Below are 25,339 nucleotides of genomic sequence, written 5' to 3'. Positions count from 1 at the left end.
TTTCTATAAAGCAGTGTCTAAATATCCCTTGTGGTTTTTCATTTTGAGCCCAGAAGGGAAGTGGAAATATACTAGAGAGGCTTATAAGAGATATACTCATTCATTCACCAAAAGTTTGACTCCTGACTTAATATTTCATTTTCAGCTCAGTGAGCTACTTTGGTAGGTGTTTGGAATAAGGTAGATATTATTTTATCAGGCCTTTGAGGAATAAGTTGAAATACCTAGAAAGGGAAAGGAATAGCATGACTATAGCACATAAGTTTGAATGGTACTGGCCACCAAGGTAAGACTGCATATCTTCTATGGTTAGAGTGTAAGATAGATCTGGAAAAATGGCAAAGGATGGAGCTAGAAAGTTGATGATAATTGCTTAAGGGCCTGTGTATACCATACTAAGTTTAGAGTTTAGTCTGTAGTCAATAGAGAGCCACTCAAGGTAAATAATCAAGAAAGTTTGAAATGATTCACTCCCATAGTGGGAGGATAGATTGGATGGGGGAGGAAATTAAGATAGAGGACTAGTTAGGTTTCGTAGAATACTTTAGATGAGAAATGATGCAGTTGCCTTGAGGATGAAAGGGATAGCTGTAAGAAATAATTAAAAGTAGACTATGAAAGATCTTCATGGAAAACTTAATAAATTTCTGAATATTTTTGAATTCTTAAAAATCTCAACTTTGGTTAAAAGAGAGGCTTAGACAAAAGCTGATTGCAACTTATAGGATATGTGTCAGAAGTGCTCCATGGACCCTCTCCTCAGCAAAATAACCTTAAGTGGTGAAAATTAATATTAGAAAATGGGCCATTTGAAGTCTCTGGAAATCATCTTAAGGGCACACAGAAAATGGAGAAACATTTATTCAAGGAAATATAAATATTAGTGGTGAGAGAGTATGGCATTTGAGCTACAACCTACTCCCTCCCCTGTCCCAAGCTCACCATGACAGAAGCACTGCTTGAGGTGGATGCAGCCAAGAATATAAGGTAACCTCTCTCTTCAGCTCCTAGTCTAGGGCTATGATATCTCCCTGACAAAGATAGGTTACCAGCATTTCCTGTCCTTCCCAGCTCTGTGTTGCAGAAGTTCTAGTCTAGCCAAGAATAACTAAGAGGTCTGGAATTCCCCTCCTACCCCTTAGTCCCACTCATGGAGTGAAAGCTTAACCACAGGCGGAGCAGACCAAGAATACTAGGCCTGACCCACCTTTCTGGTAGCATGGATGGTGGGGCAGGCCATAAGAACAGAAAGCTCCATAGCTCCTCCCAAGAGAACTGAATTTGTTTGGAATGGAGTGTAGGAATGTTCAAGATTAAGGACACTCTCAAAAGCAATGAAGATTTTTGTTCTAAGAAATTAAGAGGAGGGAGTTCCTGTCATGGCTCAGTGGTAACTAACCCAACTAGTATCCATGAGGATGAAGGCTCAATCCCTGGCCTCTCTTGGTGGGATAAGGATCTGGCATTACTGTGAGCCATGGTGTATGTTGCAGATGTGGCTTAGATCTTGTGTTGCTGTGGCAGTAGTGTAGGGCTCAGCTGCCAGCTGCAGCTCTGATTCAACCCCTGGCCTGGAACTTCCATATGCCATGGGTGTGGCCCTAAAAAGCAAAAAAAGAAGAAAGAGAGAGAGAGAGAGGAAAACAAAGGAAGGAAGGAAGGAAGAAAGAAAGAAAGAAAGAAAGAAAGAAAGAAAGAAAGAAAGAAAGAAAGAAAGAAAGAAAGAAAGAAAAATTAAGAGGAAGCTGATAGCTAAATAAGAGCAACAAGTTAACCCATAGGCTATCTAGAAGTTTTAACAGAGAACCAAGGAAAGAGCTAAAAAGAACCCTCCTAGGGTTATAATGAATGTCAAAGACTGTCATCAAAAACTACCTGAAATGGGGAGTTCCCATTGTGGCTCAGTGGAAACAAATCTGACTAGTATCCATGAGGATGCAGGTTCAATCCCTGGCCTCCCTCAGTGCATCAGGGATCTGGCATTGCTGTGAGCTGTGGGGTAGATAGCAGAGGTTGCTGTCGGATCCCATGTTGCTGTGGTGGTGGTGTAGGCTGACAGCTATAGCTCCAATTCTACCCCTAGCCTGGGAATTTCTATATGCTATGGGTGCAGCCCTAAAAAGCAAAAAAACAAAAAACAAAAAACAAACAAACAAAAAAAACTACCTGAAATGGGGCCTGAATTTAATTGAATCAGATTGTGGAGCAATTTATGCATCAAGGTATTATATAATATAATAGAGCAGTCATCTGTTAATTGGTGGAGATTAACATCTGGGTGTAATACCAACAAAGGCAGACATTCAAATGAATCATGGAAAGAGACAGTAGCTAAAACTAAAATCTTCCTGGGGTGACAGTGCACTTGCCCAAGGCAACAATCTCTGAGGGCCAACTTCAGAGGCTGCATGCTATGGGGAAAGTAAATTTCACTGAAATAGTCCAAATCACTAAACAAACAAGTAAACAAGAAACAAGTCCCATAGGGGAGGTTATCAATAATTTACAGATTTCATACAACATATTATCTATAATGTCCAATTTTCAACAAAAATTTGAGACACACAAAGAAACAAGAAATTCTGAGCCAACATAAGAAAAAAAGCAGGTAACAGAAACTGTCTTTGGGAGGAAGCATATATTGAACTTAGGAACAAAGACTCCAAAGCAGTTACTGTAAAAGTATCTAGAAAACTTAAGTACATCACGCTTAGAGAAGTAAAGGAGTATATGATTAAAGTATTTAATCAAATAGAGACTATCAATAAAGAGATAAAAATGAGCCAAATGGAAAGTTGAAAAGTATAGTAACTTTTCAACTGAAATAAAAGGCTCACTAGGGAGGCTCAATATATCTGAGCTGGCAGGAGGAAAAATCAGCATATTTGAAGGTAGATGAACTGAGGTTATATAAGCTGAAGAATAGGGAAAAAATAATAAAGAAAAATGAATAAAACCCCAGAGAAATGTAGGATGCCATTTAGGATACCAACTCATGTGTAATAAGAATACCAGAGGAGGGGGAAGGGATAAATTAGGAGTTTGGCATTAACAGATACACACTACTATATATAAAATAGATAACCAACAAGAACCTACTATATAGCACAGGAAACTCTACTCAATATTCTGTACTAACCCATAAGGGAAAAGAATCTGAAAAAATATGTGTGTATTTATAACTGAATCACTTTGTTGTACACTTGAAATTAACACAACATTGTAAATAAACTATACTTCAATTAAAAAAGAGTACCAGAGAAGAGTAAGGAGCAGAAAACATTTTTTAAAAAATAATGACTGAAAATGTCCCAAATTTGATGAAAAACATTAATCTACATATCTAAGAAGCTCAAAAAGATCTCCAGTTAGAAGAAACAAAAAATCTTATCCAGAAACATCATAGTAAAAATGTTAAAAGCCAAAAACAAACAACATCTTGAGAGCAATTTGGGAAAAATGACTTGTCACGTACAGGGGAACCCAAATAAGATTATCAGCTGTCTTCTCTCTAGAAAAAAAAAAAAAAAAGCGGCGGCCAGAAGGCAGTGGAATGATATATTCAAAGGGCTGTAAAAGGGAACTATCAACCAAGAATCTTATATTCAGCAAAACTATCTTTCAAAAATGAAGTGAGGGAGTACCTGTTGTAGCACAGTGGAAACAAATCCGACTAGTATCCATAAGGATGCGGGTTCCATCCCTGGCCTCGCTCAATGGGTCGGGGATCTGGTGTTGCCATGAGCTGTGGTGTAGGTCGCAGATATGGCTCGGATCCCCCATTGCTGTGACTGTGCCAGCAGCTATAGCTCTGATTCGACCCCTGGCCTGGGAACTTCCATGTGCTGCAGGTGTGGCCCTAAAAAGCAAAGAAAAAAAAATGAAGTGAGATAAAGACCTTCCCAGGTAACCAAAAACTGAGAGAATCTGTTGCTAATAGACCTATCTTACAAGAAATACTAAAAGAAGTTGTTTAGACTGAAATCAGGTAACTGCAGATAGGAATTGGACTCCACACACATACAAAAAACAGACCACTGGTAAAAGTAATTATAAAATATGATATAATTGTCCATGTCTTCTTTCTTATAACTGATCTAAAAATCAGCTGTATAAAACAATATAATTGTATTGTTGGGCTTATAGCATATAGAATATAATATATTTGATAATATAAGAACTAAAGAGGTAGGTGGAAGAAAAGCTATATTGTATTAAAGAAATAAAACCAAATGGTAACGCAAATCCATTGGAAAAAAATGAAGAGAATCAGAAATGGTAAATTGGAAAGACCTCCTATGTTTATGGATCAGAAGACTTACTGTTAAGATGGCAATATTCTCCAGATTGATCTATAGATTGAAATGCAATTCCTATGAAAATCCCAGATGTCTTCTTTGCAGAAACTGACAAGCTGTTCCTAAAATGTATATGGAAATCCAAAGGACCCAGAATGGCCAAAACAATTTTGAAAAAGAACAAAGTTGGAGCACTCACTTTCTGATTTCAAAACTTACTTCCAAAACCTGCAACAGTAGCATAAGGATAGACATGTAGAATAACAGAATAGAATTGAGCATCCAGGAATAAACCATCTCATTATGGTCAGTTTCACAGCGCCTGCCTTCTCTCAATCTCTGTTCAAGCACCTTGGCACACAGAGGTAACAAGATAAAGCTATGAAGCTGATGCCCAATATTACTACGTCTCTTCTCTTTTTCCCACTTTATCCATGAGGTTAAGGTAGATCATTACTGCTACAAGAAAGACCCTTTGCTGCTTATGCTGCCCTGTGCTATGGTTGCTATTTTGCCAGAGCCATGGATCAGGAGGAGTTTGCAATCTGATGTTCTGGATGTCTGGATCTATATAGTCCTTTTTACTTTTTTTTTTTTTTTTTTTTTTTTTGGTCTTTTTAGAGCTGCATCCATGACATATGGAAGTTCCCAGGCTAGGGGTCAAATCGGAGCTGCAGATGCTGGCCTACATCACAGCCACAGCAACATGGAATCCAGGTTGCGTCTGCAACCTACACCACAGCTCACAACCATGCCAGATCCTTAACCCACTGAGCGAGCCCAGGGATTGAATCCACATCCTCAGGGATACTAGTCAGGTTCATTACCACTGAACCACGACTGGAACTCTCTATATAGTCTTTTGAAATTAAATTAAATTTTATTTTATTTATTTATATTTCTTTTTTGTGGTTATTTCCACCAACACACTTTTTTATTCCACTGTACAGCATGGGGACCAAGTTACACATGCATGTATACATAATTTTTTCTCCCATTGTCGTGCTGCATTGTAAGTATCTAGACATAGTTCTCAGTGCTACACAGCAGGATCTCACTGTTAATCCATTCCAAGAGCAATAGTTTGCATCCGTTAACCTCAAGCTCCCAATACCTCCCACTCCCTCCCCCTCCCCCCAGGCAACCACAAGTCTAGTTAGAATTTTTTGATTTAAGATATTTGTCAGGAGATCAAAGATTAAAATGTAAAAAAATCAAACTGAAAATGCCAGAAACATTAAGAAATAAAGCTTAATAAAAGTTTCTGAGAAGAAAAATATACTGTAGACAAAATCAAGGTTCAAACAAACTAGGAAAAATACTTGCAATACATACGATCGGCAAAAGGCTAATTTCCTTAACATATTAATAACAGACAAGCAATTCACTAGAAATTGGTGAAGGACATGTCCAAACAGCTCATAGGAAAAGAAATACATATGTCTTAGAAACATAAGATCCACAACCTTACTTATAATTAAAAAATTACAATTGAGGTGGAAGGAGTTCTAGTTCTTGGCCATTAGAGTGGTAAAGATCAAAAACTTATCAAAGCCTATGTTTACAGGGGTGTAGGAAACAGGCAGGCAATGCTGGTTGGTATGTAAACTGTGGAAATTCTTTGCAGAATAACTTGATAATGATTATCAACATTTAATGAATACATGGTGAAGTACTTAAAAGTATGCTAATATTTGCTGCTTACTTTGAAATGTATCAAAAGTAAGATGGGTTGCTGGATAGTTAGATACGTGATGAAAAAGTATAGTAAAACGTTAATGGTTGAGTCCAGATGGTATATATATATATATAGGCACCACTGTAAAATTCTTTCATTTTTTGTGTGAAAATGTTCAAAATCAAATGTTAAAAAAAATAGTATGCATAAATCTATGACTCAGCAGTCAAAATTTTACCTTGATATGCTGGTATAAATGCACAAAGATATAAATACACAGATACTCATTTCATCATTGACAGTAGTGATGAAAGATTAGATAAGAGCTTAGTGTCTTTCAGTAGGGAACTGGTTATATGAATAGCCATTCAGTGGAATGCTATGTAGCCATTAAAAAAATGAGGCACACTTTTTTTTTTTTTTTTTTTGCTTTTTTTAGGGTTGCACCTGCAGCATGCAGAAGTTTCCAGGCTAGGGATCAAATCAGAGCTGCATCTGCCAGCCTACACCACAGCCACAGCAACATGGGATCCGAGCCGCATCTGCAACCTACACCACAGCTCACAGCAATGCTGGATCTTTAACCCACTGAGCAAGGCCAGGGATTGAATGCACATTCTCATGGATCCATCATAAATCAGTTACCTGTAGAACTAGGAGTCTGAGATTTTCCATTAAAACCTACAAATAACCAGGATTTCCCATTGTAGCTCAGTGGGTTAAGAACCCGACTAGTATCCATGAGGATGCAGGTTCAATCCCTGACTTCTCTCAGTGGGTTAAGGATCCAGCATTGCCACAAGCTTTGCACATAGGTCACAGATGCAGCTCAGATCTGGCGTTGCTGTGACTGTAGCATAGGCCGGTAGCTGCAGTTGCAATCCAACCCCTAGCCTGGGAATTTCCATATGCCACAGGTGTGGCCCTAAAAAGGAAAAAAAAAAAAAAAAAAAAAAAAAGCCCACAAATAACAATTTAAATTCTTCCATGTTAAAATACACTGGAATCTCAGCACATCAAAGACTAGCCTAGAACTGATTTGTGGTCTTGTTTTTATGGTTCAGGAATCAAAGTGCCTCCCATTTTTCCAAAGCTGGAGTAGGATTATTTGGGAGTAAGGGGGTTAGTTAGTCACTATGGCTACCTATAAAGCTTGTAGTGATAACTGACTAGCTCTCTATCTTTATTTTCTTTTTCCTCAGGACTTCATATCATCCACAGTCTAGATGAAGTTAATTTCATACAGAACCTTGTGTTTTACATTGAAGCTGCATATAAAACTGCTGTAAGTACTCATTTGGAAATGAATTTTAAACATGGTGTTTTAAAAATACTGAACAACCTATTCCTTCTCTTAATGCTGCCCCTCATAGTGAACCAGTCTAGAAGCCTTCTGGCAGAAATTGCCTTCAGCCTAAGTTCTGTCATCCTCTGCCTTCTCAAGGGATTTACAGAGGCATGAGGGTCAAGATGCAATGCTTTTATTTCTTTCAAACTCTGTAATACCGCATGGTACGTATTTGGCAATTTGGGGCTACATTGTGGGCTTATTTTAATGGTTCGTGGTTAAAAGGGAGCAAAATGGCTAGGGAGTATTATGGGTCAGTTAGATACTTAGAAATAAAATTTAATATGTGTTTAATATCACCTATAGACATTGATTTAGTGCTTTTTAATTTTTTTTATTTTTTATTTTATATATATATATATATATATATATATTCTACTGTACAGCATGGTGACCCAGTTACACATACATGTACACATTCTTTTTTCTCACATTACATGTTCCATCATAATTGATTAGACAGAGTTCCCAGTGCTACACAGCAGGATCCCATTGCTAATTCATCCTGAATGAAACTTTCTGCGTCTCTTTACCCCAAGCTCCCAGTCCCTCCCACTCCCTCCCCTTCCCCCTTGGCAACCACAAGTCTGTTCTGAAAGTCCATAAATTTTCTTTTCTGTGGAAATGTTCATTTGTGCCATATATTAGATTCCAGTTATAAGTGATATCATTTGGTATTTGTCTTTGTCTTTCTAACTCATTTCACTCAGGACAAGAGTCTCTAGTTCCATCCATGTTGCTGCAAATGGCATTATGCCATTCTTCTTCATGGCTGAGTAGTATTCCATTGTGTATATATACCATATCTTCCTGATCCAATCATCTACCAGTGGACATTTGGGTTGATTCCATGTCTTGGCTATTGTGAATAGTGCCGCAATGAAGATGCGGGTGCATGTGTCTCTTTTAAGTAGAGTTTTGTCCGGATATATGCCCAAGAGTGGGATTGCTGGGTCATATGGTAGTTCTACGTATAGTTTTCTAAGATACCTCCATACTGATCTCCAGAGTGGCTGTACCAGCTTACATTCCCACCAACAGTGCATGAGGGTTCCCTTTTCTCCACAACCCCTCTAGCACTTGTTATTTGTGGACTTATTAATGATAGCCATTCTGACTGGTGTGAGGTGGTATCTCATGGTAGTTTTGATTTGCATTTCTCTTAGAATCAGTGATGTTGAGTATTCTTTCATGTGCCTGTTGGCCATCTGTATATCTTCCTTGGAGAAATGTCTATTCAGGTCTTTTGCCCGTTTTTCCATTGGGTTGTTGGCTTTTTTGCTGTTGAGTTGTATAAGTTGTTTGTATATTTTAGAGATTAGGCCCTTGTCCATTGCATCATTTGAAACTATTTTCTCCCATTCTGTAAGTTGTATTTTTGGTTTCTTTTTGGTTTCCTTTGCTGTGCAAAAGCTTGTCAGTTTGATTAGGTCCCATTGGTTTATGTTTGCTTTTACTTCTGTTGCTTTGGGAGACTGACCTGAGAAAACATTTGTAAGGTTGATGTCCGAGAATGTTTTGCCTATGTTCTCTCCCAGGAGTTTGATGGAGTCTTGTCTTATATTAAGTCTTTCAGCCATTTTGAGTTTATTTTTGTGAATGGTGTGAGGGTGTGTTCCAGTTTCATTGCTTTGCATGCCACCGTCCAGGTTTCCCAGCAATACTTGCTGAAAAGACTGTCTTTTTCCCATTTTATGCTCTTGCCTCCTTTGTCAAAGATTAATTGACCATAGGTGTCAGGGTTTATTTCTGGCTTCTCTATTCTGTTCCATTGGTCTGTCTGTCTGTTTTGATACCAGTACCAAACTGTTTTGATGACTGTGGCTTTGTAATTTTTCTTGACGTCTGGGAGAATGATGCCTCCTGCTTGGTTTTTGTTTCTCAGGATTGCTTTGGCAATTCTGAGTTTTTTGTGGTTCCATATAAATTTTTGGATTGTTTGTTCTAATTCTGTGAAAAAATGTCATGGGTAATTTGATAGGGATTGCATTGACTCTGTAGATTGCTTTGGGTAGTATGGCCATTTTTACCATATTAATTCTTCCAACCCAGGAGCATGGAATATCTTGCCAATTCTTTATATCTTCTTTAATTTCCTTGATTAATGTTTTATAGTACTCAGCATATAAGTCCTTTACCTCCTTGGTCAGGTGTATTCCCAGGTATTTGATTTTTTGAGGTGTAATCTTAAAAGGTATTGTATTTCTGTATTCCTTTTCTAATATTTCTTTCTTGGTATACAAAAACGTGACTGATTTCTTTTTTTTTTTTTTTTTTTTTTTTAATTTTATTTTCCCACTGTACAGCAAGGGGGTCAGGTTATCCTTACATGTATACATTACAATTACAGTTTTTCCCCCACCATTTCTTCTGTTGCAACATGAGTATCTAGACATAGTTCTCAATGCTATTCAGCGGGATCTCCTTGTAAATCTATTCTACATTGTGACTGATAAGCCCAAGCTCCCGATCCCTCCCACTCCCTCCCCCTCCCATCAGGCAACCACAAGTCTCTTCTCCAAGTCCATGATTGATTTTCTTTTCTGAGGAGATGTTCATTTGTGCTGGATATTAGATTCCAGTTATAAGTGATGTCATATGGTATTTGTCTTTGTCTTTCTGGCTCATTTCACTCAGTATGAGATTCTCTAGTTCCATCCATGTTGCTGCAAATGGCATGATGTCATCCTTTTTTATGGCTGAGTAGTATTCCATTGTGTATATATACCACATCTTCCGAATCCAATCCTCTGTCGATGGACATTTGGATTGTTTCCATGTCCTGGCTATTGTGAATAGTGCTGCAATGAACATGCGGGTGCATGTGTCTCTTTTAAGTAGAGCTTTGTCCGGATAGATGCCCAAGAGTGGGATTGCAGGGTCATATGGAAGTTCTATGTATAGATTTCTAAGGTATCTCCAAACTGTTCTCCATAGTGGCTGCACCAGTTTACATTCCCACCAACAGTGCAGGAGGGTTCCCTTTTCTCCACAGCCCCTCCAGCACTTGTTATTTGTGGATTTATTAATGATGGCCATTCTGACTGGTGTGAGGTGGTATCTCATGGTAGTTTTGATTTGCATTTCTCTTATAATCAGCGATGTTGAGCATTTTTTCATGTGTTTGTTGGCCATCTGTATATCTTCCTTGGAGAAATGTCTATTCAGGTCTTTTGCCCATTTTTCCATTGATTGATTGGTTTTTTTGCTGTTGAGTTGTATAAGTTGCTTGTATATTCTAGAGATTAAGCCCTTGTCAGTTGCATCATTTGAAACTATTTTCTCCCATTCTGTAAGTTGTCTTTTTGTTTTCTTTTGGGTTTCCTTTGCTGTGCAAAAGCTTTTCAGTTTGATGAGGTCCCATGGGTTTATTTTTGCTCTAGTTTCTATTGCTTTGGGAGACTGACCTGAGAAAATATTCATGATGTTGATGTCAGAGAGTGTTTTGCCTATGTTTTCTTCTAGGAGTTTGATGGTGTCCTGTCGTATATTTAAGTCTTTCAGCCATTTGGAGTTTATTTTTGTGCATGGTGTGAGGGTGTGTTCTAGTTTCATTGCTTTGCATACAGCTGTCCAGGTTTCCCAGCAATGCTTGCTGAATAGACTTTCCTTTTCCCATTTGATGTTCTTGCCTCCCTTGTCAAAGATTAATTGACCATAGGTGTCAGGGTTTATTTCCGGATTCTCTATTCTGTTCCATTGGTCTGTCTGTCTGTTTTGATACCAGTACCACACTGTTTTGATGACTGTGGCTTTGTAGTATTTCTTGAAGTCTGGGAGAGTTATGCCTCCTGCTTGGTTTTTGTTTCTCAGGATTGCTTTGGCGATTCTGGGTCTTTTGTTGTTCCATATAAATGTTTGGATTGTTTGTTCTAGTTCTGTGAAAAATGTCATGGGTAATTTGATAGGGATTGCATTGAATCTGTAGATTGCTTTGGGTAGGATGGCCATTTTCACAATATTGATTTTCCCAATCCAGGAACATGGAATATCTTTCCATTTTTTTACATCTTCTTTGATTTCTTTGATTAAGGTTTTATAGTTCTCGGCATATAGGTCCTTTACCTCTTTGGTTAGGTGTATTCCGAGGTATTTGATTTTGTGAGGTACAATTTTAAAAGGTATCGTATTTTTGTACTCCTTTTCTAATGCTTCATTGCTGGTATACAGAAATGCAACTGACTTCTGAATGTTAATCTTATATCCTGCCACTTTGCTGAATTTATTAATCAGTTCAAGGAGTTTTGGGGTTGAGTCCTTAGGGTTTTCTAGGTATAGAATCATGTCATCTGCATACAGTGACAGTTTGATCTCTTCTCTTCCTATATGGATGCCTTTGATTTCTTTTGTTTGTCTAATTGCTGTGGCTAGGACTTCCAAAACTATGTTGAAGAGCAGTGGTGAGAGTGGGCATCCCTGTCTTGTTCCAGATTTGAGTGAGAAGGCTTTCAGTTTTTCCCCATTGAGGATTATATTTGCTGTGGGTTTATCATAAATGGCTTTGATTATATTCAGGAATGTTCCCTCTGTACCCACTTTGGCGAGGGTCTTGATCATGAATGGATGTTGAACTTTGTCAAATGCTTTTTCTGCATCTATTGAGATGATCATATGATTTTTGACTTTTTTTTTGTTAATGTGGTGTATGATGTTGATTGATTTGCGTATGTTGAACCATCCTTGTGAACCTGGGATGAACCCAACCTGGTCATGGTGTATAATTTTTTTCGTATGTTGTTGGATTCGGTTGGCTAAGATTTTGTTGAGAAGTTTTGCATCTATATTCATCAATGATATTGGGCGATAGTTTTCTTTTTTGGTGGTATCTCTGCCTGGTTTTGGAATGAGGGTGATGGTGGCCTCATAGAATGTCTTTGGGAGTATTCCTTCTTCTTCAACCTTTTGAAAGAGTTTAAGGAGGATGGGCACCAATTCCTCTTTATATGTTTGATAGAATTCACCTGTGAAGCCATCTGGTCCTGGGCTTTTATTTGTAGGGAGTGATTTTATGACCTCTTCAATTTCATTTCTAGTGATTGGTCTGTTCAGTTGGTCTGTTTCTGCTTGATTCAGTTTTGGCAGGCTGTAAGATTCTAGAAAATTGTCCATTTCTTCCAGATTGTCAAACTTATTGCCATATAGTTGTTCATAGTATTCTCTTATGGTTTTTTGTATTTCTGCTGTATCCGTTGTGATTTCTCCTTTTTCATTTATAATTTTGGTGATTTGGGTTCTTTCTCTCCTCTTTTTAGTGAGTCTGGCCAGGGGTTTATCAATTTTGTTCACCTTTTCAAAGAACCAGCTCTTGGTTTTATTAATTTTCTCTATTGTTTTTTGAGTCTCTATTTTATTGATTTCTTCTTTGATCTTTACAATTTCCTTCCTTCTGCTGACTTTAGGACTTCTTTGTTCTTCTTTTTCTAATTCATTTAGGTGGAGGGTTAAGTTGTCAATTTGGGATCTTTCTTCTTTTTTGAGAAAGGCCTGGATTGCTATAAATTTCCCTCTGAGCACTGCTTTCGCAGCATCCCATAGATTTTGAGAGGTTGTGTCTTCATTATCATTTGTTTCAAGATAGTTTTTAATTTCCTTCTTGATTTCCTCATTGACCCATTGGTTTTTTAGTAACATGTTGTTTAGTCTCCATGGAGTAGGTTTTTTCTCTTTCCTTTTCCCATGGTTGATTTCTAATTTCATGGCATTGTGGTCAGAGAAGATACTTGAGATAATTTCTATGCTCCTAAATTTATTGAGATTCGCTTTATGTCCCAATATGTGGTCGATTCTTGAGAATGTTCCATGAGCATTTGAGAAGAATGTGTATTCTGATTTTTTTGGATGTAGTGTCCTGAAGATATCAATTAAGTCTAACTTTTCTATTGTTTCCTTTAGGATCTCTGTTGCTTTATTGGTTTTCTGTCTAGAGGATCTGTCCATTGATGTGAGGGGGGTATTTAGGTCTCCTACTATGATTGTATTCTCATCAATATCTCCCTTTATGTCTGTTAATATTTGTTGTGTGTATCTGGGTGCTCCTATGTTTGGGGCATATATGTTGATGATAGTAACATCCTCTCCTTGGATGGATCCCTTAATCATTAAGTAGTGTCCTTCTTTGTCTTTCTTTATGTCTTTTGTTTTAAAGTCTATTTTGTCTGATATGAGCGTTGCAACTCCTGCTTTTCTGTCATGTCTATTGGCATGAAATACTTTTCCCCAGCCTTTCACTTTCAATCTATATGTATCTTTTGTCCTAAGGTGAGTTTCTTGTAGGCAGCATATTGAAGGTTTTTGCCGTTTTATCCACTCAGCCACTGTGTGTCTTTTGATTGGGGCATTCAGTCCATTGACATTTAAGGTGATAATTGATAGATGATTATTTATTGCCATTTGATCCTCGTGTTCCAGTTGATTCTATGGTTCTCCATTCTTCTTTTTTTTTTTTTTGGTTGGATGGTCTCCTGTTATTATCTGCTTGAGTGTATTTTTTTTTTCATTTTTTGCAAATGCAATATTTGGTTTTGGCTTGTGGTTGCCCTGTTTTTTAAGTATGCTAACCCCTTCCCATAATTGTGTGTTTTAGCCTGATGGTCCTGTAAGTTCAAACACTTCATTATTATATTAAAATTAAGAAGAGAGACATACATACAAACAAAAAGGATTATTTACCTCCTAACATCCCTTGCCCACATTTTATGGTTTTGATGACTCTTTTATTTTTTTCTTTTTAATTTTATTTTGTTTGAAGCATGTTCATGATTAAATCTGTATGCTGGCTTATTTGAGTGACTGCTCTCTGATTGTATCTTCCTCAGTCCTAGTTCTTCCTCTTCTTCTTCTTCTTCTTTTTTTTTTTTTTCTTTTCTTTTTTCTTCCCTTTCCTTCCTTTCTTTTTGGTTTAGAGAAGCCCTTTCAATATTTCCTTTAACCTGGGTTTTGTGTTGCTGTATTCTTTAAGTTTTTGTTTGTTGGGAAAAATTTTTATTTCCCCTTCTATTTTAAATGATATTCTTGCTGGATAAAGTATTCTAGGTTGCATATTTTTTCCTTTGAGCACTTTAAATATCTCTTGCCATTCCCTCCTGGCCTGTAGTGTTTCTGTAGAGAAATCAGCTGATATTCTTATGGGGGTTCCCTTGTAGGTAACATTCTGTTTTTCTCTTGCTGCCTTTAGGATCCTCTCTTTATCACTAACTTTTGCCATTTTTATTATGATGTGTCTTGGTGTGGGTCTGTTTGGGTTCAGTTTGTTTGGGGCCCTCTGTGCTTCTTGTATCTTGAATCCAGTATCCTTTAGATTTGGGAAGTTTCCAGTGATAATTTCTTCAAATATATTTTCCATTCCTTTATCTTTTTCTACTCCTTCTGGAATTCCTATTATGCGTAGATTGGCCCGTTTTATATTATCCCATAGGTCTCTTATATTGCTTTCCAGTTTTTTGATTTGGTTTTCTGTCTGTTGACCAGATTGAGTGATTTCCATTATTCTATCTTCCATATCACTGATTCGTTCTTCTGCATTATTCATTCTGGTTTTTACTGCCCCTAGTTCAGTTTGCATCTCTGCAAATGAATGTTCTAGTTTTTCTTGGCTCCTCCTTATATTTTCTAGCTCCTTTCTGAGGGTATCTGCATTGCTGTTCATATCTTCTCTTAATTCCTTCAGTATTTTCACTATTTCTCTTTTGAACTCCAGGTCTGTCAGACTGCAGAGATCAGTTTCATTGTTGACTGTTTTAGGTGAGTTCTCCTGTTGGTTTGACTGGGGGTGGTTTCTCAGCTTCTTCATCTTGCTTGTTGTCTTCTTTCTCCTGAGGGAGTTGTACTCTCCGTTATCGGGTAGTGTTTGCCTTGTCACTGCCCTGGAATATTTCCTGAGGGCTGTCGTTGTTGGTCAATCTTTTTTTGAGGCAGTGTGGCTTTTCTGGAGTGTTGATGGGGCTAACAGTGTTTCTTTGAAGCAAAGGAGGACTTCCTGAGGGCAGACAGGACTGGGAGGTCCACCCCACGATGGTAGCAGATTTCACTTGGTTCTCAGCACCCCCTGGGGTCTTGGGCGGGTAGCAGGGCCCTTGGAGACTCAAGAGGTTCCTCCCCAGGGCAGCCCGACTCAGAAAGACCGTCTGAGATCTTTTCCCGATTCGGCCAGGCTTGTTGCAGCTTTTCTGGGCTGCAGGGGGTCCTGCCTGGAGCTGGCAGTCCTATGCAGCTGGTCCACTAGGTCTCAGCACCCCTTGGGGTCTTGGGCGGGGGCAGGGCCTTTGGAGACTCAAGAGGCTCCTCCCCAGAACAGCCCGACTCAGAAAGACCGTCTGAGATCTTTTCCCGATTCGGCCAGGCTTGTTGCAGCTTTTCTGGGCTGCAGGGGGTCCTGCCTGGAGCTGGCAGTCCTATGCAGCTGGTCCACTGGGTCTCAGCACCCCCTGGGGTCTTGGGCGGGTAGCAGGGCCCTTGGAGGCTCAAGAGGCTCCTCCCCAGGACAGCCCGACTCAGAAAGACCGTCTGAGATCTTTTCCCAAGTCGGCCAGGCTTGTTGCAGCTTTTCTGGGCTGCAGGGGGTCCTGCCTGGAGCTGGCAGTCCTATGCAGCTGGTCCACTAGGTCTCAGCACCCCTTGGGGTCTTGGGCGGGTAGCAGGGCCCTTGGAGACTCAAGAGGCTCCTCCCCAGGGCAGCCCGATTCAGAAAGACCGTTTGAGATCTTTTCCCGATTCGGCCAGGCTTGTTGCAGCTTTTCTGGGCGCAGGGGGTCCTGCCTGGAGCTGGCAGTCCTATGCAGCTGGTCCACTAGGTCTCAGCACCCCCTGGGGTCTTGGGCGGGTAGCAGGGCCCTTGGAGGCTCAAGAGGCTCCTCCCCAGGACAGCCCGACTCAGAAAGACCGTCTGAGATCTTTTCCCGATTCGGCCAGGCTTGTTGCAGCTTTTCTGGGCTGCAGGGGGTCCTGCCTGGAGCTGGCAGTCCTATGCAGCTGGTCCACTAGGTCTCAGCACCCCTTGGGGTCTTGGGCGGGTAGCAGGGCCCTTGGAGACTCAAGAGGCTCCTCCCCAGGACAGCCCGACTCAGAAAGACCGTCTGAGATCTTTTCCCGATTCGGCCAGGCTTGTTGCAGCTTTTCTGGGCTGCAGGGGGTCCTGCCTGGAGCTGGCAGTCCTATGCAGCTGGTCCACTAGGTCTCAGCACCCCTTGGGGTCTTGGGCGGGTAGCAGGGCCCTTGGAGACTCAAGAGGCTCCTCCCCAGGACAGCCCGACTCAGAAAGACCGTCTGAGATCTTTTCCCAATTCGGCCAGGCTTGTTGCAGCTTTTCTGGGCTGCAGGGGGTCCTGCCTGGAGCTGGCAGTCCTATGCAGCTGGTCCACTAGGTCTTAGCACCCCCTGGGGTCTTGGGCGTGTAGCAAGGCCCTTGGAGACTCAAGAGGCTCCTCCCCGGGGGAGCCCGTCTCAGAAAAACCGTCGGAGAATTAGGTCGATCTATTCACGGCCTGGCTAGGCTTGTTCTAGCTTTTCTGGGCTGCAGGCCTTTTCTAGGGGGCTGGTGGTGTTTGGTGCTGCTCTGTGGAAGTGTAGCCCCTCCAAAGGGCAAGCAGGCCTGTGCAGGGAGAGCCCCTGCGGTGGTAGGCTTCAGGCAATTGTTGAGGCCAGCCCTCCTGGATGGCAGGCAGCCCCAGGTTCCGCGAGAGCGTAGGGGGTGGCGGGGGTGGCGGGGGTGGGGGGAGGGAATGCACTGGGAAGCACAGCTTTCTGCTAGCTAGCGGGCCTGTAAGCTTGCTGTGGCGTGGGGGGTATTCTATGGGGACCCACCCCTTCTTCTCTCCGCTCCCCAGCACGGGCGCAGACCAGGCTCTTCTCCCAGGTTCCCTCTGAGGCGGCTTTCCACTTCCCCGCCCCTAGAGTATTGCTCCCTTCCTCTGCCGACAGCTTTGTTTTCTAGTCTCCCAGGCAGTCTCTGCCCCGTCAAATGGTTTAGAGACCTCCCAAGCAGTTTCCGCTCTTCCCCGCCCCCCTAGCCCGGGGACTAATCTCTGGAGCCGAGGTCTCGGTGCCCAGCCCCCCCCCCCCCCCCAGGCGTCCCCCGGCCCTTTCCCGGGGACTAACCTCTGGAGCCGAGGATTCGGTGCCCAGCCCCCACCCAGGCGTCTCAATTTTTGGTGACTGTGCCCGTAGTTCAGATGGTCCGTTGGGTTCTTGATCGTTTTTCCGTACTCCGACTTACTGCTACACTCTTCTCTGCATCTGGAGATTCCTCCGGTTCGTTTGATCTTTCCCCCGGTAGGAGACTTTCCAGGGTGCGGGATCCCTTTCTCCTCCGCAGTTCCCTTTCGGGAGCGCCCGTCCCGCTCGGATTCACCTTCTCTCACTCTCCTCTTTTCTCCCGTTCTGCCCAATAATGTCACGAACTTCTTGCCGTTATTGGAGTTTAGGTTCCTCTGCCAGCAATTGGTTGTTGTTCTGTGTGAGTCATTTCTTCTGTAGATGTGCTTTTTTTGTTGTGTTTGTGGGAGAGGGCGAGCGTGTCCCCCTACTCCTCCGCCATCTTGTCCTCTGATTTCTGAATGTTAATCTTATATCCTGCTACTTTGCTGAATTTTATTCAGTGCTTTCTGTACAAAATAGTCACTTTTTCTTATAGCTACCTGATGGTATATGTTTTTATTGTTATATTTAACATCTCTTTCCAAAATCACTGTTCTTCATTGCATGATGTTCATTGTAATAAAGATGGCTGTGTCATAAGTAGTCCAGTTTTTTTAATTGCTTGTTTTAGTTTGGTTAGTTGCTTTTTAGTTGTTATAGGTATGAGGGTAAATCTGGAACCTATCACTCCATATTTGCCAGAAGGATAATTCTAACAGACATATTTAACACAAACAGATGTAATTTGTTGATGGATCACTTTGTTTTCTGATACTATAGGCCTGCTGTGATCCAGGCTAAAACCCAGGGTTCTCTGGCCTCTCCATTGCAGCCAAGGGTTGTAGCAGTAGAATTAATATGTTTGTACCTTCTCATATTCTAATCTTTGCTGCGCAAACTTGGGCAGAGCTGGGTTTGGGGACAGATAAGATTAGCCACGGGATAAATATGGATTACCTTTCTGAAGCTTCATTTTTTAACACAGAGATATGTTATAAAAAGTAACTTAAGGTAGATAAAGAAATAAATATAGGGGTGTGTGTGTGTGTGTGTGTGTGTGTGTGTGTGTGTACATGCATCAGCCTGTGTGCACATGGCTGTTTACAACTTCTGTTCGATGAGAGGGCCTAGAAGCCTGTTACCACAGTGACAAAGAGCACCAGTGCCCAGATCTTGGATGTAACTATCATTCTTTAATAAAAGAAACCAGGATTCCTTATAGAAGTGGCTGATTCCATGGGCTGGGGCAGGGAAAATGCAAGATGCGACTGGAGAATCTTATAGTGACAAAAAGTGAGGAGGTATTCAAAAAGGAATGGGGCATGTCAAAGGCACAGGGGCCAACTTATTAGAACTCCCAATGGCCAAAGCTGGAACAATTTGAGCAAAATAAATAATGATAACATTTTATTATAACCTAGAGTATAACCTAAATATCTATAAGTTCATACTGATATAAATAGCTGAGTAAATAAATGAGGGGAGAAAGGATAGCTCTTCCTTAGAGAAGAATTGCAGTTAATGAATATAGAAGTAATGAAGAAACTAGAAAATTGCCATTGAAACACCACTGTAATCATTGTTGCAGGCACAATTCACTGATATGCTAAATTAGTGGGTGGATGTTTGAGGATAAACAGAATATTTGCACAGTTGTAAAGTATCTGTCTCAAGGTACTATTAATTACAGGCATACCTCATTTTACTGTGCTTTGCTCTATTGCAGTTTGCAGTTATTTTTTTTTAACAAATTGAAGGGTGTGGCAACACTGTGTCAAGCAGGTCTGTTGGTGACATTTTTCCAACAGCATTTTCTCACTTTGTGTCTCTGTCACATTTTGATAATTCTCACAGTATTTCAAACCCTCCACCAGCAAAAAGATTATGACTCGTTGAAGTCTCAGATAATGGTTAGCATATTTTAGCAATAAGATATTTTTTATTTTATTTTTATTTCTTTATTTATTGCTTCTTAGAGCCCTACCCATGGCATATGGAAGTTCCCAGACTAGGGGTGGAATCTGAGCTATAGCTGTCGGCCTATACCACAGCCATAGCGATGCGAGATCCCCTGAGGGAGGTCAGGGATTGAATCCGCATCCTCATGGAGACTAGTTGGATTTGTTTCCACCAGGCTACAATGGGAACTCCAGCAATAAGATATTTTAAATTAAGGTATGTATGTTATTTTTTACACATAATATTGTTGAGACTACAGTATAGTGTAAACATAACTTTTATATGTACTGGGAAACCAAAAAGTTATGTGGCTTGCTTTATCACAATATTCAGTTTATTGCTGTGGTATGGAACTGAATCCACAATATCTCTGAGGTATGGTTGTAAATAGTATAATAGAAAAATAGTAACAGTAGAATGGAGAATCTCTGCAGATACACTTTAACCAAGTGACGAAAGTTAACTTCACCAGTAATAAGACATCAACATCGTGTAGCCCCTGATTTGATGCACTAAGAAGGAGCATAATGTCTGTAGAATTCTTGCCAAAAATGCATAACCTCAATCTAGTCAAGAGAAGACATAAAGCAAAACCAAATTGTGGGTAATCTATAAAGTATCTGAACGCTAACCTCCAGAAAGTGTCCAAATCATGAAAGACAAGTCTTGAGAAACTGTAACTGATTGGAAGAGACTAAGGAGGCATGACAAATGCAGCATGGTATTCTGCATTGGACACTGGAATATAGAAAGGCTTTTAATGGAAAAACTGGTGAAATCTTAATAAAGTCCATAATTTGGTTACTAGTATTCCACTGATGTTAATTTCTTTGCTTTGACAATTATACTGTGGTTATGTCAGGTGTTAATATTAGAGGAAGCTGAGTGAAAGGTGTACGGGAACTCACTATTTTTGTAACTTCTCTGTAAGTCTAAAGTTATTTCAAAATAAGTTTTTTAAAGTAATTGTAGACATTATCTTTGTATTATCAAGGGGCCTTATAGAACTATGGTTAAGAATGTAGGGTTTGGAGCACTTGGACTCTAATCCTGGCTCTTTCATTTATTAGCTATGTGATCTTGGGTGAGTCACTTACCTCTTTGCACCTCAGTTTCAGCTATAAAATGTAAGGATTAAGGAAGATAATAGTGTAAGGTGCATAGGTAAGTGCATGGTGCATTGTCAGTGCCAACAAAGAGTAAAATTAGAATGGATGTTTAAGATAAAATACTTAGATGCTGTTTAGGCTCCATCTCCTAGACCCTCTGTGTATCTTCTTAGATGAAAATTTTGAGAAGTACCTCTTTAGATGGACTAAGTAACAGTCCTTAGTCCTGATGAACTGTCAAAGTCTTTTACCCTCTTGGAGGCCCCAATAGAATTTAAAGCTACTGGGAAAATAGCTATGAGGGGGGAGCCAAATCATTGGCATCTCCTTAAAAGGCATTGCTGCTAAATATGATATGTATGGCAAGTTAGCTAGTATTGGTGCCTTTTGTTCAAGGGTTGTACATCTAGTAAGCATTTAGTAGTGATGACTTACTAACAGTATGTTGGTTATTTTATGCCAGGACTTCGGGATATGGGAACGTGGAGACAAAACCAACCAGGGAATCTCAGAATTGAATGCCAGTTCAGTTGGAATGGCAAAGGTAACTTTCCTTGCTTTGTTTTTACTAAATGTGGGATAAGGAAGTCCAGTATAACTTTGCCATAGATAAAGCCTTAATATAAATGTGAACCATCATCAAATTGATAGCTCTTTTATACCACAGGCAGTGTTCAGAACTGTGGACACATGGGTGAAGACTTTTTTCATAAGCTCCAGATCTGTATGTCCAGTTGCTTTTGTGGCATATCTCTGTTTACATATCCCAAAAGGACCTCAGAAAACACATCTTAAATTAAGTTCATCATCTCTACCACTACAGAAACAAACAAAATGAGGCTTTTGTTCCTTCAACACACCACTTGACAAAGTTTGATATCAGGGAACCATCCCCCTTCATTATCTTGCATCCCCTGTATTGTTATCGTCTTCATCATTGTTCTCTTCTGCTCGGCTTCATCTTTTCCTTCCCACTGCTCCTACCTTAATTTCAGCTCTTATCTCTGGAAACAGCAAGAAGGCATAAAATAGGATAGCAAACATATCCATTATAATGATAAATATGCATGACTTAATTTGCCAAAAGGTAAAGACACAGATTAATTTTAAAAAAGAAGAAAAATCTAGTCTATACCTATACCACCCTATAAGAGATCTAGGACAACAAATTGTTTCAGAAAGATTAACAGCAGGAGGATAGGCAAAGTCTGGCCAAAATAAACAAAAAAGAGCACAAGTGACTATGTGAATGTCAAACAAAAGTAGAATTCAAAGCAAAAAAGTATTTCATGGAAGAAAGGACAAAGAGGGTCAAGGTAGAATTTTAGAAGGTCCAACCTATAATAAGAAAGTCTTAGTGTTCCCTCAGGGCTGAGCAGGTTAAGGATCTGATGTGTCACTGCTGTGGCTCTGGTTACAGCTATGGCATGTGTTCACTCCCTGGCCCAGTAACTTCCACATGCTGCAGGCACAGCCAAAAAGTCTGGCCTGGAATGTAGTTTCAATTAATACAGATAAACGGCAAAATAGAAACAGTTATAAGGGGACAATTTAACAAAAACCACTGCCAGGCTATGACAGATAAAATGAACCATAAATAAGATCATAGAAATTTAACTATGTAATTAATGTGGTTGAATTAATAAATTTATATGGAACTTTGTACCTATAAAATATTTATTTTCTGGGTAAGCTTTTTCTTTTTAATATATTTTTGATTATCAAAGTGATACAGATATTGAGTTATTTTTAAAAACTAAAGCCTATTCTATTTACCTGTGTATAACCTGATTTTTTAAATTCAGTAATCTCATATTTCACTGAACACAATAACCAAACATCCTCTTGCATACATATAATCCAATTCATTGTTTTCAGTTGCTGCACAGTATTTAATAATCATTCTCTTGATGATAATGCTTTAGTGAGGATCCTTGTACATATATCCTGGTGAAGTTGGACAAATGTTTTTGTAGGATAGATTCCTAAAGTGAAACCATTGGGTTAAGCGATATACACTTTAAAATTACCCTTCAAAACAATTTCCACCAGTTTACATAATCCCCATTCACATATGGTTAGATATATGTCATCAAATGTTATATGCACCATTTTCCTCAAACCCTTACTAACTCTAGGTATTAACTTCTGAATAACTTGACTTTGAAAAAAATGTTTAACCACTGAAACTGTTTTTTACATTTTATTTTAAAGTCATTTCAGACTTAGGGAAAAGTTGCAAGAATTGTGCAGAGTTCCTATATATCCTTCATCCAAGCTCCCCACTTGTTAACATTTGCTTTATCTTTCTATTCACACACATCCACACATACGCATTATTTTTTATGAACCAGTTGAGAGGAAATTGCAGACATGATGCATCATTTCTCTTGAATACATCAGTATGGATTTCCTCAAAGACTCTTATATAACTGTGGTACAATCATCAAAATCAGGAAATGAACACTGGCATTACACTACCAACCTAATCCCGAGACCCCATTCAGACTTCTTGAATTGTCCCAATAATATCATTTATAGCAAAACAAAAACAAAAACAAAAACAGAATGTTAGAATCCAGGATCCAATCCGGGATAACATGTTACATTTATTTGTAATGTCTCTTTGGGCTCCTTTAACTTGGAGTAATACTTCAGACTTTACTTGCCTTTTATGACCTTGGCATTTTTAAAGATTACAGGCCAGTTGTTTTATAGAATGTTCCTCAATGTGATTTGGTGTAATATTTCCCCATGATTTGATTCAAGCTATGTATTTTTGGCAAGAATACCGCAGAGATGATGATGTGTCCTCAGTATATCATTAGGAATGACAAAATATGGATTTGTCCCATTATTGTTCATATTAAGTTTGATGACTTCACTAAAATGGTATTCTCCATATTTCTGTGCTGTAAATTTGCTATTTTCCCCCTTGTAATTAATAAATATTTTGTGCCTGGATCATTTCTGCTCACCCATTAGGTCTCAGTTCAGATATCATTTCTCCAGTGAAGCTTTCTAGAATGGCCTGCTATCCCAAAGACTAAGTCGATTCTGCCTCATAATTAAGGAACCACAAATAATTAATAAATACTTGAAAGAATATTCAACCTTGTTAGCAAATTAATATAATAGACTCACTATTTTTCTAGCAAATTGGGTAAAATTTTAAGATACTTTGTTTGCATTAAAGAAGATACTACCATACACTGCTGGTGACAGTTATATTGGAACAATTTGCATGAAAAGGAATTTAGACCTGACCCCCTTGCTGTACAGTGGGAAAATAAAAAAAAAAAAGAAAAGGAATTTAGCATTATGTCCTAAAAATTGTTCATACCCTTTGACCCAGTGATTCTACTTCAGGGAATTAATGCTTAGAAAATAACTCAAAATGAAAACAAAGAATTATTCTGTAAACTCAACAACATTAAAGAACCTTTCTGTGTGCTAGGCACTGTTGAAGAAAACATAATCTCTGACCTTGAGGAATTTATAAATGTTAGTAAGAGATGTTTATCAATACTGTTTCTAATAGCCTACAGTTAAAGGCAACCTAAATTTCTAACAATTAGTAAATGGCTCAACGAGCTTATTGTAGCCATCTAAAAGAATATTATTTTGAAATAATTTTCATAATATGGAGATACACTTATGCTGTATTATCCTAACCAAATGTTATACCAAACATGATCTCAACTATAAACAAATATACTTAGAAAAACATTAATACAAGACATGTCAAAAATGTTAATAGTGATTGTTTAGTGTGATTTCTTTACCCTCTTTTATACGGCTATATGATTTAAAATATTCTATAAAAAGTATGTTATATAATCAGAAAACCAAGAAATCAATGAGTAAATTCTATTTTTAAAAAAATCATGGAACTCATCTTTGCCTTTAAGTCAAACATATCTTTCTAGGGCATTTACTTATTTATGGAAACTCCACCACACCTAACAGCTTTTAGAACCATAACAGACTCAGAATTGCCAAAGCAATCCTGAGAAACAAAAACCAAGCAGGAGGCATCATTCTCCCAGACGTCAAGAAAAATTACAAAGCCACAGTCATCAAAACAGTTTGGTACTGGTATCAAAACAGACAGACAGACCAATGGAACAGAATAGAGAAGCCAGAAATAAACCCTGACACCTATGGTCAATTAATCTTTGACAAAGGAGGCAAGAGCATAAAATGGGAAAAAGACAGTCTTTTCAGCAAGTATTGCTGGGAAACCTGGACGGTGGCATGCAAAGCAATGAAACTGGAACACACCCTCACACCATTCACAAAAATAAACTCAAAATGGCTGAAAGACTTAATATAAGACAAGACTCCATCAAACTCCTGGGAGAGAACATAGGCAAAACATTCTCGGACATCAACCTTACAAATGTTTTCTCAGGTCAGTCTCCCAAAGCAACAGAAGTAAAAGCAAACATAAACCAATGGGACCTAATCAAACTGACAAGCTTTTGCACAGCAAAGGAAACCAAAAAGAAACCAAAAATACAACTTACAGAATGGGAGAAAATAGTTTCAAATGATGCAATGGACAAGGGCCTAATCTCTAAAATATACAAACAACTTATACAACTCAACAGCAAAAAAGCCAACAACCCAATGGAAAAACGGGCAAAAGACCTGAATAGACATTTCTCCAAGGAAGATATACAGATGGCCAACAGGCACATGAAAGAATACTCAACATCACTGATTCTAAGAGAAATGCAAATCAAAACTACCATGAGATACCACCTCACACCAGTCAGAATGGCTATCATTAATAAGTCCACAAATAACAAGT

General features: G+C 39.3%; 1 protein-coding gene across 6 annotated transcripts in view; it reads left to right on the top strand.

The window, feature by feature from the left end:
* Positions 1–25,339, top strand: part of PHKA1 (phosphorylase kinase regulatory subunit alpha 1) — a 135,431-nt gene that overhangs the window by 11,556 nt on the left and 98,536 nt on the right. For all 6 annotated transcript variants that reach the window (XR_014835614.1, XR_014835615.1, XM_021080695.2 and 3 more), the window contains exons 5-6: positions 7,179–7,261; positions 20,987–21,067. Coding sequence is in view for 4 of the 6 variants with exons in the window: in XM_021080695.2 (XP_020936354.1) it covers positions 7,179–7,261; positions 20,987–21,067 (164 nt within the window). In the remaining 2 variants the exon portion in view is untranslated. The remainder of the gene's footprint in view (positions 1–7,178; positions 7,262–20,986; positions 21,068–25,339) is intronic.

This window comes from Sus scrofa, chromosome X (assembly GCF_054392235.1).
Source record: "Sus scrofa isolate SSC_HxYL_T2T_F1_AM1 chromosome X, Sscrofa_HxYL_maternal_Yorkshire_Landrace_v2.0, whole genome shotgun sequence".
NCBI lineage: Eukaryota > Metazoa > Chordata > Mammalia > Artiodactyla > Suidae > Sus > Sus scrofa.
This window is presented reverse-complemented; position numbering and strand designations above follow the sequence as displayed.